General features: G+C 47.4%; 1 protein-coding gene across 1 annotated transcript in view; it reads left to right on the top strand.

Annotated features, from left to right (window-relative positions):
- Positions 1 to 7,736: 7,736 nt before the first annotated feature.
- Positions 7,737 to 15,467, top strand: part of IFFO2 (intermediate filament family orphan 2) — a 38,919-nt gene continuing 31,188 nt past the window's right edge. The window contains exon 1 of the mRNA XM_069741451.1: positions 7,737 to 8,361. Within this exon, the coding sequence (XP_069597552.1) occupies positions 7,799 to 8,361 (563 nt within the window). The 5' untranslated portion in view covers positions 7,737 to 7,798. The remainder of the gene's footprint in view (positions 8,362 to 15,467) is intronic.

Here is a 15,467-nt window from a genome sequence, read left to right as displayed (position 1 = left end):
TAGATCACACATTGTACAGCGCAGCCCCATATAGATCACACATTGTACAGCACAGCCCCATATAGATAATAATAATCTTTATTTCACACATTGTACAGTGCAGCCCCATATAGATAATAATAATCTTTATTTCACACATTGTACAGTGCAGCCCCATATAGATCACACATTGTACAGCGCAGCCCCATGTAGATCACACATTGTACAGTGCAGCCCCCTATATATCACACATTGTACAGCACAGCCCCTATAGATCACACATTGTACAGCACAGCCCCCTATAGATAACACATTGTACAGCACAGCCCCATATAGATCACATATTGCACAGCACAGCCCCCTATAGATCACACATTGTACAGTGCAGCCCCTCTATAGATCACACATTGTACATCGCAGTATCCTATAGATCACACATTGTACAGCACAGCCCCTATAGATCACACATTGTACAGCGCAGCCCCATATAGATCACACATTGCCCAGTCCCCTATAGATCACACATTGTACAGTGCAGACCTTCTATAGATCACACATTGTACAGTGCAGTGTCCTATAGATCACACATTGTACAGTGCAGCCCCATATAGATCACACACTGTACAGTGCCGTCTCCTATAGATCACGCAGTGTACAGTGTATATTATGCTTTCGCCTATATATTATGTAATGCATTCTCCCTACAGATTATATGCTGCAGTCTACTATATATTATATCCCCTATACATCCTACACTGTATACTGTATTTTTTAATACATTATATAGTGTAGTTCCCTGTCATATACTGTATAATACAATCTCATATTATACATTCCCCTATAGATAATACCCCCTATATATCCCATACTGTATATTGCAGTCCCATGTACATTCTATACTTTAGAATAGTTTGCTATATATTATATGCGGTATTTCCTTGTACATCTTATACTATATCTTTCAGTCCCCCTACAGATGATAGTCCTCTATATGATACATTTAGATTGAATTACCTATACTGTATGTTGCAGTCCCCTATAGATTATATCATCCTATAAATCCCATACTGTATGCTGCAGTCCCCTGTACATCCTATATTGTATAACACTATGCTATAGATTATAGGAGGTATTCCCCTGCACATCCTATACAGCATTTCTCTATACATTGTATTCCCATATATAATATACCCCTGTATGGCATATGATAAACATCAGTTACCTTTATATTATATTCCCATATACTAGTAATCAGAAATGGAACAAATTGTATCGAAAAAATAAAGGTTAAGAAAAAAAATTGAATTGGGATCATATAAAAAGAAAATTGTTAACAAAAAAGACCAGTACATATAAAATATAAAAATATTTTTATTGAATAATTAATAATAAAAGATAATAAATACAGCTGAATCAGATAAAGGCACACATCTTTTCTAAATAGCGCAAAGTAATAAGCCTCTAAAAGGTAAAAAAAAAAAATATTCCAAAAAAATACCCAAATAAAAAAACACACCTTCGTAATCTATATACATAATTGTCTAAGGGGTACTTACATCCCCTATATGGTATATTACAATCCCCTATAGATTACATCCTATATACTGTAACTTGCATCCCCATAGATGATACCATATACTGTATATGTTGCAGCGACTATAGATTACATCCCATATACTGTATCATGCAGTCTCCTGTAGATTGCCGCCCCATAGATGATATTCACATATACTGTGTATTCTGCAGCCCCTATAGATTACACTCCCATACTGTGTTGCAGCCCCCTGTAGATGACATCTTCCTATACTTTGTTACAGCACCTGTAGATACTGCAGCCCCTATACTGTATTTTACACCCCCATACTGTATTCTGCAGCCCCCTATAGGTTCCTCCCATACTGTATGTTGCAGCCCCTATAGATCCCCACACTGTATGTTGCAGCTAATATAGATCCCCACACTGTATGTTGCACCCCCTATAGATCCACATACTATATGTTGCAGCCCCTATAGCTACCCATACTGTGTTGCAGCCCCTATAGATTACAGCCCATATATTGTATGTTACAGACCCTATAGATTCCCCCAAAATGTATTTTGCAGCCCCTGTAGATTACACTCCCATACTGTATGTTGCAGCCCCCTATAGATACCCACACTGTATGTTGCAGCTCCTATAGATCCCCACACTGTATGTTGCAGCCCCTATAGATCCACATAATATATGTTGCAGCCCATATAGATACCCATACTGTATGTTGCAGCCCCTATAGATTACAGCCCATATATTGTATGTTACAGACCCTATAGATTCCCCCATAATGTATTTTGCAGCCCCTGTAGATTACACTCCCATACGGTATGTTGCAGCCCCTATAGATTACAGTCCATATATTGCATGTTGCAGCCCCTATAGATTCCCCCATACTGTATCTTGCAGCCCCCTATAGATCCCCCATACTGTATTATGCAGCCCTTATAGGTTCCCCCCATACTATATGTTGCAGACCCTGTAGATTACACTCCCATACTGTGTTGCAGCCCCCTATAGATTACATCTTCCTATACTTTGTTACAGCCCCTGTAGATGCTGCAGCCCCCTATAGACCCCCCATTACTGTATGTTGCAACCCCTATAGATTGCCTCATAATGTATCTTGCAGCCCCTATAGATTACAGCCCATATACTGTATGTTGCAGCCCCCTATAGATCCCCCATACTGGATGTTGCAGCCCCCTATAGATTACAGTCCATATACTGTATGTTGCAGCCCCCTATAGACCCCCCATACTGTATTCTGCAGCCCCCTATGGATTCCCTCATACTGTATCTTGCAGCCCCCTATAGATGACATCTTCCTATACTTTGTTACAGCCCCTGTAGATAATGCAGCCCCCTATACTGTATGTTGCAGCCCCTATATATTACAGTCCATATATTGCATGGTGCAGCCCCCTATAGATTCCCCCATACTGTATATTGCAGGCCCCTATAGATCCCCCATACTGTATCTTGCAGCCCCCTATAGATCCCCATACTGTATTATGCAGCCCTCTATAGGTTCCCCCCATACTATATGTTGCAGCCCCTGTAGATTACACTCCCATACTGTGTTGCAGCCCCCTATAGATTACATCTTCCTATACTCTGTTACAGCCCCTGTAGATACTGTAGCCCCTATAGACCCCCACACTGTATGTTGCAGCCCCCATACTGTATGTTGCAGCCCCTATAGATGACATCTTCCTATACTTTGTTACAGCCCCTGTAGATGCTGCAGCCCCCTATAGACCCCCATACTGTATGTTGCAGCCCCATATAGATTACAGCCCATATACTGTATGTTGCAGCCCCATATAGATTACAGCCCATATACTGTATTTTGCAGCCCCCTATAGATCCCCCATACTGTATGTTGCAGCCCCCTATAGATTCCCTCATACTGTATGTTGCAGCCCCCTATAGATGACATCTTCCTATAATTTGTTACAGCCCCTGTAGACCCCCATACTGTATGTTGCAGCCCCCTATACTGTATGTTGCAGCCCCCTATAGATGACATCTTCCTATACTTTGTTACAGCCCCTGTAGACCCCCATACTGTATGTTGCAGCCCCCTATAGATTACAGCCCATATACTGTATGTTGCAGCCCCCTATAGACCCCCCATACTGTATGTTGCAGCCCCCTGTAGACCCCCTATACTGTATGTTGCAGCCCCCTATAGACCCCCCATACTGTATGTTGCAGCCCCCTGTAGACCCCCTATACTGTATGTTGCAGCCCCCTATAGACCCCCCATACTGTATGTTGCAGCCCCCTGTAGACCCCCTATACTGTATGTTGCAGCCCCCTATAGATGACAAGAAGCAAGAAGACCATGGAGAAATCACCAACCACACAACTGAAGAACCGATATCAAATCTTTGTAGAGGATGAAGATTGCACACCTAAGGATGAAGCAATACCAGCAAGCAAAAAAGAAAAGGGCACACAGCAACAACTGACAGCAAAAAGTACAGCCAAGAAGCAACGAAGAGTGGTGGTGGTGGGAGACTCACTACTGAGAGGCACAGAAGCAGCCATCTGCAGACCGGACATAACTGCAAGAGAAGTATGCTGCCTTCCAGGTGCGATGATCAAGGATGTGACCGATAGGATACCAAAGCTCTTCAACTCCAAGGACGTCCACCCATTTCTTCTGATACATGTTGGCACCAATGACACGGCAAGGAAGGACCTACCGACAATCTGCAAAGACTTTGAAGAGTTGGGGAAGAAAGTAAAGGAACTGGATGCACAGGTAGTTTTTTCTTCTATCCTTCCAGTAGACGGGCATGGCACCAGGAGATGGAACAGGATCCTTGATGCAAACAACTGGCTAAGACGATGGTGCAGACAACAAGGATTCGGATTCCTGGACCACGGTGTGAATTACTGGTACGATGGACTCCTCGCCAGAGACGGACTACACCTCAACAAACCTGGGAAACACACATTCGCCAGAAGACTCGCTACACTCATCAGGAGGGCGTTAAACTAGAAGAAGAGGGGACGGGAAGAAAAACATTAGACTTGAACAAAGAAGACCCAGGAAAACATACTCAGAAGGGAGGTAAGAACATTTCTAAAACAATCCACAGCGAGGAGATTGGAACAAAACAAAATCCTCTAAACTGCATGCTCGCAAACGCCAGAAGCCTGACAAACAAGATGGAAGAACTAGAAGCAGAAATATCTACAGGTAACTTTGACATAGTGGGAATAACCGAGACATGGTTAGATGAAAGCTATGACTGGGCAGTTAACTTACAGGGTTACAGTCTGTTTAGAAGGGATCGTAAAAATCGGAGAGGAGGAGGGGTTTGTCTCTATGTAAAGTCTTGTCTAAAGTCCACTTTAAGGGAGGATATTAGCGAAGGAAATGAGGATGTCGAGTCCATATGGGTCGAAATTCATGGAGGGAAAAATGGTAACAAAATTCTCATTGGGGTCTGTTACAAACCCCCAAATATAACAGAAACCATGGAAAGTCTACTTCTAAAGCAGATAGATGAAGCTGCAACCCATAATGAGGTCCTGGTTATGGGGGACTTTAACTACCCGGATATTAACTGGGAAACAGAAACCTGTGAAACCCATAAAGGCAACAGGTTTCTGCTAATAACCAAGAAAAATTATCTTTCACAATTGGTGCAGAATCCAACCAGAGGAGCAGCACTTTTAGACCTAATACTATCTAATAGACCTGACAGAATAACAAATCTGCAGGTGGTCGGGCATCTAGGAAATAGCGACCACAATATTGTGCAGTTTCACCTGTCTTTCACTAGGGGGACTTGTCAGGGAGTCACAAAAACATTGAACTTTAGGAAGGCAAAGTTTGAACAGCTTAGAGATGCCCTTAATCTGGTAGACTGGGACAATATCCTCAGAAATAATAATACAGATAATAAATGGGAAATGTTTAAGAACATCCTAAATAGGCAGTGTAAGCGGTTTATACCTTGTGGGAATAAAAGGACTAGAAATAGGAAAAACCCAATGTGGCTAAACAAAGAAGTAAGACAGGCAATTAACAGTAAAAAGAAAGCATTTGCACTACTAAAGCAGGATGGCACCATTGAAGCTCTAAAAAACTATAGGGAGAAAAATACTTTATCTAAAAAACTAATTAAAGCTGCCAAAAAGGAAACAGAGAAGCACATTGCTAAGGAGAGTAAAACTAATCCCAAACTGTTCTTCAACTATATCAATAGTAAAAGAATAAAAACTGAAAATGTAGGCCCCTTAAAAAATAGTGAGGAAAGAATGGTTGTAGATGACGAGGAAAAAGCTAACATATTAAACACCTTCTTCTCCACGGTATTCACGGTGGAAAATGAAATGCTAGGTGAAATCCCAAGAAACAATGAAAACCCTATATTAAGGGTCACCAATCTAACCCAAGAAGAGGTGCGAAACCGGCTAAATAAGATTAAAATAGATAAATCTCCGGGTCCGGATGGCATACACCCACGAGTACTAAGAGAACTAAGTAATGTAATAGATAAACCATTATTTCTTATTTTTAGTGACTCTATAGCGACAGGGTCTGTTCCGCAGGATTGGCGCATAGCAAATGTGGTGCCAATATTCAAAAAGGGCTCTAAAAGTGAACCTGGAAATTATAGGCCAGTAAGTCTAACCTCTATTGTTGGTAAAATATTTGAAGGGTTTCTGAGGGATGTTATTCTGGATTATCTCAATGAGAATAACTGTTTAACTCCATATCAGCATGGGTTTATGAGAAATCGCTCCTGTCAAACCAATCTAATCAGTTTTTATGAAGAGGTAAGCTATAGGCTGGACCACGGTGAGTCATTGGACGTGGTAGATCTCGATTTTTCCAAAGCGTTTGATACCGTGCCGCACAAGAGGTTGGTACACAAAATGAGAATGCTTGGTCTGGGGGAAAATGTGTGTAAATGGGTTAGTAACTGGCTTAGTGATAGAAAGCAGAGGGTGGTTATAAATGGTATAGTCTCTAACTGGGTCGCTGTGACCAGTGGGGTACCGCAGGGGTCAGTATTGGGACCTGTTCTCTTCAACATATTCATTAATGATCTGGTAGAAGGTTTACACAGTAAAATATCGATATTTGCAGATGATACAAAACTATGTAAAGCAGTTAATACAAGAGAAGATAGTATTCTGCTACAGATGGATCTGGATAAGTTGGAAACTTGGGCTGAAAGGTGGCAGATGAGGTTTAACAATGATAAATGTAAGGTTATACACATGGGAAGAGGGAATCAATATCACCATTACACACTGAACGGGAAACCACTGGGTAAATCTGACAGGGAGAAGGACTTGGGGATCCTAGTTAATGATAAACTTACCTGGAGCAGCCAGTGCCAGGCAGCAGCTGCCAAGGCAAACAGGATCATGGGGTGCATTAAAAGAGGTCTGGATACACATGATGAGAGCATTATACTGCCTCTGTACAAATCCCTAGTTAGACCGCACATGGAGTACTGTGTCCAGTTTTGGGCACCGGTGCTCAGGAAGGATATAATGGAACTAGAGAGAGTACAAAGGAGGGCAACAAAATTAATAAAGGGGATGGGAGAACTACAATACCCAGATAGATTAGCGAAATTAGGATTATTTCGTCTAGAAAAAAGACGACTGAGGGGCGATCTAATAACCATGTATAAGTATATAAGGGGACAATACAAATATCTCGCTGAGGATCTGTTTATACCAAGGAAGGTGACGGGCACAAGGGGGCATTCTTTGCGTCTGGAGGAGAGAAGGTTTGTCCACCAACATAGAAGAGGATTCTTTACTGTTAGGGCAGTGAGAATCTGGAATTGCTTGCCTGAGGAGGTGGTGATGGCGAACTCAGTCGAGGGGTTCAAGAGAGGCCTGGATGTCTTCCTGGAGCAGAACAATATTGTATCATACAATTATTAGGTTCTGTAGAAGGACGTAGATCTGGGGATTTATTATGATGGAATATAGGCTGAACTGGATGGACAAATGTCTTTTTTCGGCCTTACTAACTATGTTACTATGTTACATCTTCCTATACTTTGTTGCAGCCCCCCATCCTGTATTGTGCAGCCCCCCACACTCCTCTCCCTCCCATCCGTCGGGCTGTCCGCGGCCGGCGAGTGCTGATGTCACCCGGCAGGGGGCGGGTGCTGATGTCACCCGGCAGGGGGCGGCCGCTCTGCGCTATAGGGCGTGCCTGCACCGGGGGCGGCCGTACATAGCGCCGCAGGACCCGCCGCCCGCCATGGCCGTGCCTTATGCCGCATAGGAGCCTCGATGAGCGGCAGGATGATGAACTCGTCCGTGTTCGGGGACATGATGCGGGAGCTGGAGCCGCCGCTGTCCCCGGCCGCAGCCGCCTCCTCCCCGGGCGCCGCCGTCACCCTGGCCCTGCGGAATGACCTGGGCTCCAACATCCACGTCCTGAAGACCCTGAACGTGCGGTTCCGCTGCTTCCTGGCCAAGGTGCACGAGCTGGAGCGGCGGAACCGGCTGCTGGAGAAGCAGCTGCACCAGCAGTACTCGGAGCAGCGGGAGCGGCGGCTGCAGCAGCGCAGGAGCTTCTCCCGGGAGCAGGGGGTCCAGACCGAGCCCCCCAACGCCAACCAGCTGCCCAACGCCAACCAGCGGCGCTACAGCCGCCTGCCCGGCACCATCTGGAGCTACACCCACGTGCGGCGCACCGGCGGCGGCGGCCTGCAGACCCTGCACGGCCCGGGGGTCACCTGGACGCATCCGGACGGCGTGGGGGTCCAGATAGACACCATCACCCCCGAGATCCGCGCCCTCTACAACGTGCTGGCCAAGGTGAAGCGGGAGCGGGACGAGTACCGGAGAAAGTAAGTGCCCCCCCCCCTCCCCCGGGGGCGAGGGGTGATCCGCGGGGGCGGGACCCGAGGAGCCAGTGTGCCCGGTGGTGGGGTATGTGTGTACAGCGGCGGGTAATGGTGTTATTGGGGTATAGGGGTGTGTGGCGGTATGTAAGCTCTATAGGCTGTAATATGGGGTGTGTGGCGGTGTTATATAGGGGTGTGTATAGCACTATAGGCTGTAATATAGGGTGTGTGGCGGTGTTATATAGGGGTGTGTATAGCACTATAGGCTGTAATGTAGGGTGTGTGGCGGTGTTATATAGGGGTGTGTATAGCACTATAGGCTGTAATATAGGGTGTGTGGCGGTGTTATATAGGGGTGTGTATAGCACTATAGGCTGTAATATAGGGTGTGTGGCGGTATTATATAGGGGTGTGTATAGCACTATAGGCTGTAATATAGGGTGTGTGGCGGTATTATATAGGGGTGTGTATAGCACTATAGGCTGTAATATAGGGTGTGTGGCGGTGTTATATAGGGGTGTGTATAGCACTATAGGCTGTAATATAGGGTGTGTGGCGGTGTTATATAGGGGTGTGTATAGCACTATAGGCTGTAATATAGGGTGTGTGGCGGTGTTATATAGGGGTGTGTATAGCACTATAGGCTGTAATATAGGGTGTGTGGCGGTGTTATATAGGGGTGTGTATAGCACTATAGGCTGTAATATAGGGTGTGTGGCGGTGTTATATAGGGGTGTGTATAGCACTATAGGCTGTAATATGGAGTGTGTGGCGGTATTATATAGGGGTGTGTATAGCACTATAGGCTGTAATATAGGGTGTGTGGCGGTGTTATATAGGGGTGTGTATAGCACTATAGGCTGTAATATGGGGTGTGTGGCGGTATTATATAGGGGTGTGTATAGCACTATAGGCTGTAATATAGGGTGTGTGGCGGTGTTATATAGGGGTGTGTATGGCACTATAGGCTGTAATATAGGGTGTGTGGCGGTGTTATATAGGGGTGTGTATAGCACTATAGGCTGTAATATAGGGTGTGTGGCGGTGTTATATAGGGGTGTGTAGCACTATAGGCTGTAATATAGGGTGTGTGGCGGTGTTATATAGGGGTGTGTATAGCACTATAGGCTGTAATATAGGGTGTGTGGCGGTGTTATATAGGGGTGTGTATAGCACTATAGGCTGTAATATAGGGTGTGTGGAGCGGTATGTAAGCTCTATAGGGTGTGTGGGCTCTTTAGTGCTATATGCTGGTGTTATATAGGGGTGTGTGGCGGTATTATCTCTGCATTATGTGGCGATTATTAAATGGGTTGAAGCTTCGAAAATGTAAAAAATGAAAAAAAAAAATGACAAATGAGGGGGTCCAACAATGTGGGGCCCCCTGTGGATCTGGTTGTGGCCCCCACCTCCCGGGCTCCTGTGGATCTGGTTGTGGCCCCTGTAGGTTGCACCACTGCTGTGCAGTCTTCTCCTTGCCGTCCATATGGCTCTATGCATGGGCCGCAGTCTGAGCCCCTGATCCCCCTCTGACAGATGATCCCACCTCCGCGGCCCCTGGAATGATGGCGATCCCACCTCCGCGGCCCCTGGAATGATGGCGATCCCACCTCCGCGGCCCCTGGAATGATGGCGATCCCGCCTCCGCGGCCCCTGGAATGATGGTGATCCCGCCTCCGCGGCCCCTGGAATGATGGTGATCCCACCTCCGCGGCCCCTGGAATGATGGTGATCCCACCTCCGCGGCCCCTGGAATGATGGTGATCCCACCTCCGCGGCCCCTGGAATGATGGTGATCCCACCTCCGCGGCCCCTGGAATGATGGTGATCCCACCTCCGCGGCCCCTGGAATGATGGTGATCCCACCTCCGCGGCCCCTGGAATGATGGTGATCCCGCCTCCGCGGCCCCTGGAATGATGGTGATCCCGCCTCCGCGGCCCCTGGAATGATGGCGATCCCGCCTCCGCGGCCCCTGGAATGATGGCGATCCCACCTCCGCGGCCCCTGGAATGATGGCGATCCCACCTCCGCGGCCCCTGGAATGATGGTGATCCCACCTCCGCGGCCCCTGTTATGATGGCGATCCCACCTCCGCGGCCCCTGTTATGATGGCGATCCCGCCTCCGCGGCCCCTGGAATGATGGCGATCCCGCCTCCGCGGCCCCAGGAATGATGGCGATCCCGCCTCCGCGGCCCCAGGAATGATGGCGATCCCGCCTCCGCGGCCCCAGGAATGATGGCGATCCCGCCTCCGCGGCCCCTGGAATGATGGTGATCCCGCCTCCGCGGCCCCTGGAATGATGGTGATCCCGCCTCCGCGGCCCCTGGAATGATGGCGATCCCACCTCCGCGGCCCCTGGAATGATGGGTCCTCATACACTGTAGCTGCTGTGCGGCTTGTGCTCGGCTTTCCCGGCAGCCTCCTGGCTCTGTGCACTCGGCTATTCCTGGATCTCCTCCTGGTTCTGGGTTTACAGCTCAGCTGCCGTTTCCACACGTTCTCTCTGGATTTCTGTTAACCCTTCATGGCCTGATATTATTTGCCATTGGCCAGGGACACACAGTCCATTGTAGAGTAAATATTTAAAGTGACGGTGCAGATAAATCGGGCGCCCCCTCCCCCCGCCGGGCTCTGGGCACAACGCTGCACCCCGGGGATGTACAGGAAACGTCTCCCACTCTCCTGACTCATATCCTGCGTCCTCGGAGGTCTCTGCTGCTGTTGGGGGATTATTGGGGGGGTTTCCAGGCTGGATTTGGATAGTGGGTGCCCCTCCTGTGGAGTTGGTTTGTTCTGTCCTTGCCCCGGGGAGGTCGTCGTCCCAGAGGGCAGAGGGGGTCAGAGGCTTTGAAGTTGTCGGTAAAGTTCACGCAGCTACTTTATGTAATCCCTGAACTGAGGCGGTGGAATAAGTCGGTGCCCCCCATAAACCTTCAGCTGGTGTGTAACTAGTACCATAACCCACTGTTGGCATTGGTCGCCCGGCCCCTATGGGCATCAGGCCGGTGTCATTGTGCTGTTACACATGGGCCGCTGCAGTCAGTAGGTGTCCAGGTAAAGCTCAGTCTGTCGGCACTAATGGGGGTCACGATTGGTAGCGCGCCCTCCCCCTTATCACTGGAGGCCCTAACGGAGGTTGTAGAAGGGGGTCTTCCAGAGGCCTCATGGTCCTAGCAGGGGGCGACTCCTCTGTTTGGGCCCGGATTGGGGGGCCGATGGCCGCCTCTCCTCACGTGGCTTCAGCATCAAAGAGACTTAATGCCTTGTGCAAACACTGCTCCTGGATCACCGCCATCATGAGGCCGGTCACTCTGGGGGGCTTGCCGCGAACAGGACGGTTCTGAATCCTCCATTATCTGGGTCATCGCCCACCTCTCCTCATGTCCTGTCTGGTTCATAAATCTGACTTGGGGCCTCGGAAACCAGAATATAATATTTCCTGCCTCTGCTCAATGTCGGGGTCTCGTCCGCCTGACCGCGGCGTGTGGCCTTGGAGTGAAGGGGAGGTCACACCGTGGATGACATAGGACCAGACTGCGAAATCTAAGTATCTAGGTATATATGTGCGTCCTCGGACCGACGGAGGCGCTGTAATAACCCCCCCCGTCTGGTGACGTAACCGCCGCGCTCCTGAATGTGGGAGATTCGGTGAATACGCCTCGTGAATAAGTGGCGCACGTATCGGTGACCTCTGGGGGCGCGTTATTAACGGATCCTGACCCACTGTTCTGTAAGGAGAAATGAAGGTTATAAATTTCCTCCCTTCTAAATAGAAGAGCTCCAGAGATGGCGCAGAACGAGCAAGATCCGACCGATACATTGTAACAAACAGGATAATAGTGCTGCGGGAATGTTCCTGTCTGAGCATTGTCTACACCGATACATTGTAACAAACCGCCAGCGAGAAGTATAGGGGGAGGTTTACCTTCAGACATGGCAATGGAGGGTCCGCAGCAGAAATCTGCCTGGGATGTGCAGCGGCCTCCGCAAAGATGGAGTCCATGTAATGGGCGCAGTCGCCCCAATCAGCGGAATCGGAACATGGAAGTGGAAGAAGAACGTTCCCTTCATTGTCCGGAAGCTGAATACTGGGAATGGCAATAATAATAATAATAATTATAATAATAATAATTATTATTATTATTATTATTATTATTTTTGCTAATATTTTTTGTTATCACTTCTCCCCGTATATAAAATGGATCTCACTGTTCCCGGATTTGGCACAAAATCATAAATGCTCTTTTTGTCTTCATCCGTTTTTACTCCAAAGTCGCAAAATCTTTTTAATAGTCGCTCCAAATTGAAATATCTGCCTGAAACGTGCAGGGACTGTAGCGAGCGTCACCAGAAAACCTGCAACATTTCACCGAATCGGTCTAAAAACATCTAGATAAAGTCAAGTTGCTGAGGACTATTCAAGGTGCCTAAAAAAACAAACAAAAAAAACCCCGCAAAAACGAAATCTGCTAATAAAGGGAAAATGTCTCTGGATAAGTGGAGAGAAGTCCATGATTAATCGGGGCCTCGGTCTTAGAACTTCTTAATATCTTGCTACAATTTGACACCACGAAGTGTTAATCTAAAATGGATTCTGTGTGATCTCGCAGCATAGGCGCTAAATGTATCGGCCCTGATAAAACCTGAGGAGTTGGAGATTACATCTCCTACCAGAATCCGGCAGACCCAAATAGTGATTCCCCCCCCCCCCCCCCCCCAGTGCCAGCCTTAAAGACCCTCATCTGTCCCCTGTTCACTCAGGCTGGTCAGTTTTCCCATAGAAGGCAATGGAGGCCAGGTAGACTGAGCAGCCGGCCAGGAGTGTATTCTCGCCCCATTCCTGGCTCTCTGCCCCCGGCTTTCCCTGGCTGCTCTGCTGCGGTTTTCTAGCTGCAGAATTTCACGTACGGTTGCGATGAGGTCGGTACAGACAGTTTTCCATAGAAACTTTCCATCTAACCATCATCCCAGAGCTGCATGTAAGGACCCCACAGTCAGACTCTGGGGGGATGTTTAGCACTGGTGGGGCGGACGCTGCACAACCTCAGTATATGATCACAGCCATGTGTCACTCTCTGACCTCAGCCTCTGAGTTGTCCTGGGAAAGCTGCTGACAGCAGAGAACAATAGCTCTGTGCCTATGGCAGGATCTGTACTTTATGCCCTGCACAGGGGGAAATGTGCAGCGTTCACTGCTTCCTGCGCTGACAATGACCCCTATACAGAGGAGGATGTACGCACAGGAACCCTACAAAAATAGTCGGCTTCTCTCCCTAAAGGTAAATCCGAGTACAAAATGTCAGTTACCTGTTGGTGTAACTGAGAAACACAGCTGAGGGTTTGTTACACTGTGTGAAGTGCCGTCCAACCTCTAAGATCTGATCTCGGCAGCACAAATCTCTCCTGTCTGAACGGTCAGCCATTTCCTTCTGTAATACGTGAAGTGCTAAGAATATCTGCCTCATCCTAATCTGCGGATTACATATACATTCTGTACGGTGGCCGAAGAGAATTGCCGCAATCGTGATCACATGGAAAATTACACTGCACTGATCCTGAGTTACATCCTGTATTATACCCCAGAGCTGCACTCACTATTCTGCTCGTGCAGTCACTGTGTACATACATTACTGATCCTGAGTTACATCCTGTATTATACCCCAGAGCTGCACTCACTATTCTGCTCGTGCAGTCACTGTGTACATACATTACATTACTGATCCTGAGTTACATCCTGTATTATACCCCAGAGCTGCACTCACTATTCTGCTGGTGCAGTCACTGTGTACATACATTACATTACTGATCCTGAGTTACATCCTGTATTATACTCCAGAGCTGCGCTCACTATTCTGCTGGTGCAGTCACTGTGTACATACATTACATTACTGATCCTGAGTTACCTCCTGTATTATACTCCAGAGCTGCACTCACTATTCTGCTGGTGCAGTCACTGTGTACATACATTACTGATCCTGAGTTACATCCTGTATTATACCCCAGAGCTGCACTCACTATTCTGCTGGTGCAGTCACTGTGTACATACATTACATTACTGATCCTGAGTTACATCCTGTATTATACCCCAGAGCTGCACTCACTATTCTGCTGGTGCAGTCAGTGTGTACATACATTACATTACTTATCCTGAGTTACATCCTGTATTATACCCCAGAGCTGCACTCACTATTCTGCTGGTGCAGTCACTGTGTACATACATTACATTACTGATCCTGAGTTACATCCTGTATTATACTCCAGAGCTGCACTCACTATTCTGCTGGTGCAGTCACTGTGTACATACATTACATTACTGATCCTGAGTTACATCCTGTATTATACTCTAGAGCTGCACTCACTATTCTGCTGGTGCAGTCACTGTGTACATACATTACATTACTGATCCTGAGTTACATCCTGTATTATACTCCAGAGCTGCACTCACTATTCTGCTGGTGCAGTCACTGTGTACATACATTACATTACTGATCCGGAGTTACATCCTGTATTATACTCCAGAGCTGCACTCACTATTCTGCTGGTGCAGTCACTGTGTACATACATTACTGATCCTGAGTTACCTCCTGTATTATACCCCAGAGCTGCACTCACTATTCTGCTGGTGCAGTCACTGTGTACATACATTACATTACTGATCCTGAGTTACCTCCTGTATTATACCCCAGAGCTGCACTCACTATTCTGCTGGTGCAGTCACTGTGTACATACATTACTGATCCTGAGTTACATCCTGTATTATACCCCAGAGCTGCACTCACTATTCTGCTGGTGCAGTCACTGTGTACATACATTACATTACTGATCCTGAGTTACCTCCTGTATTATACCCCAGAGCTGTGCTCACTGTTCTGCCGCCTGTTATTGGGAGTGGATAGACTGCGGACAGACAGCCCCTAGGTTATTTCTTGTTAGATTAGTATACAGCCCCTGCGTTGGGTAACACTTCCCAGAATGCAAAGCTCTGTGCAGTGACTGATCCAGTGGGTAGTGCTGTGAGATTTCAGCTCTGGAGTGATGTATTATACAGCTGCTCTTTTTTTTCTGCCTCTGCACATGTGACCTCTGTAGGTTGCTGAGGTGGGTGAT

This window comes from Ranitomeya imitator, chromosome 10, assembly GCF_032444005.1.
Source record: "Ranitomeya imitator isolate aRanImi1 chromosome 10, aRanImi1.pri, whole genome shotgun sequence".
Taxonomy (NCBI): Eukaryota; Metazoa; Chordata; class Amphibia; order Anura; family Dendrobatidae; genus Ranitomeya; species Ranitomeya imitator.
This window is presented reverse-complemented; position numbering and strand designations above follow the sequence as displayed.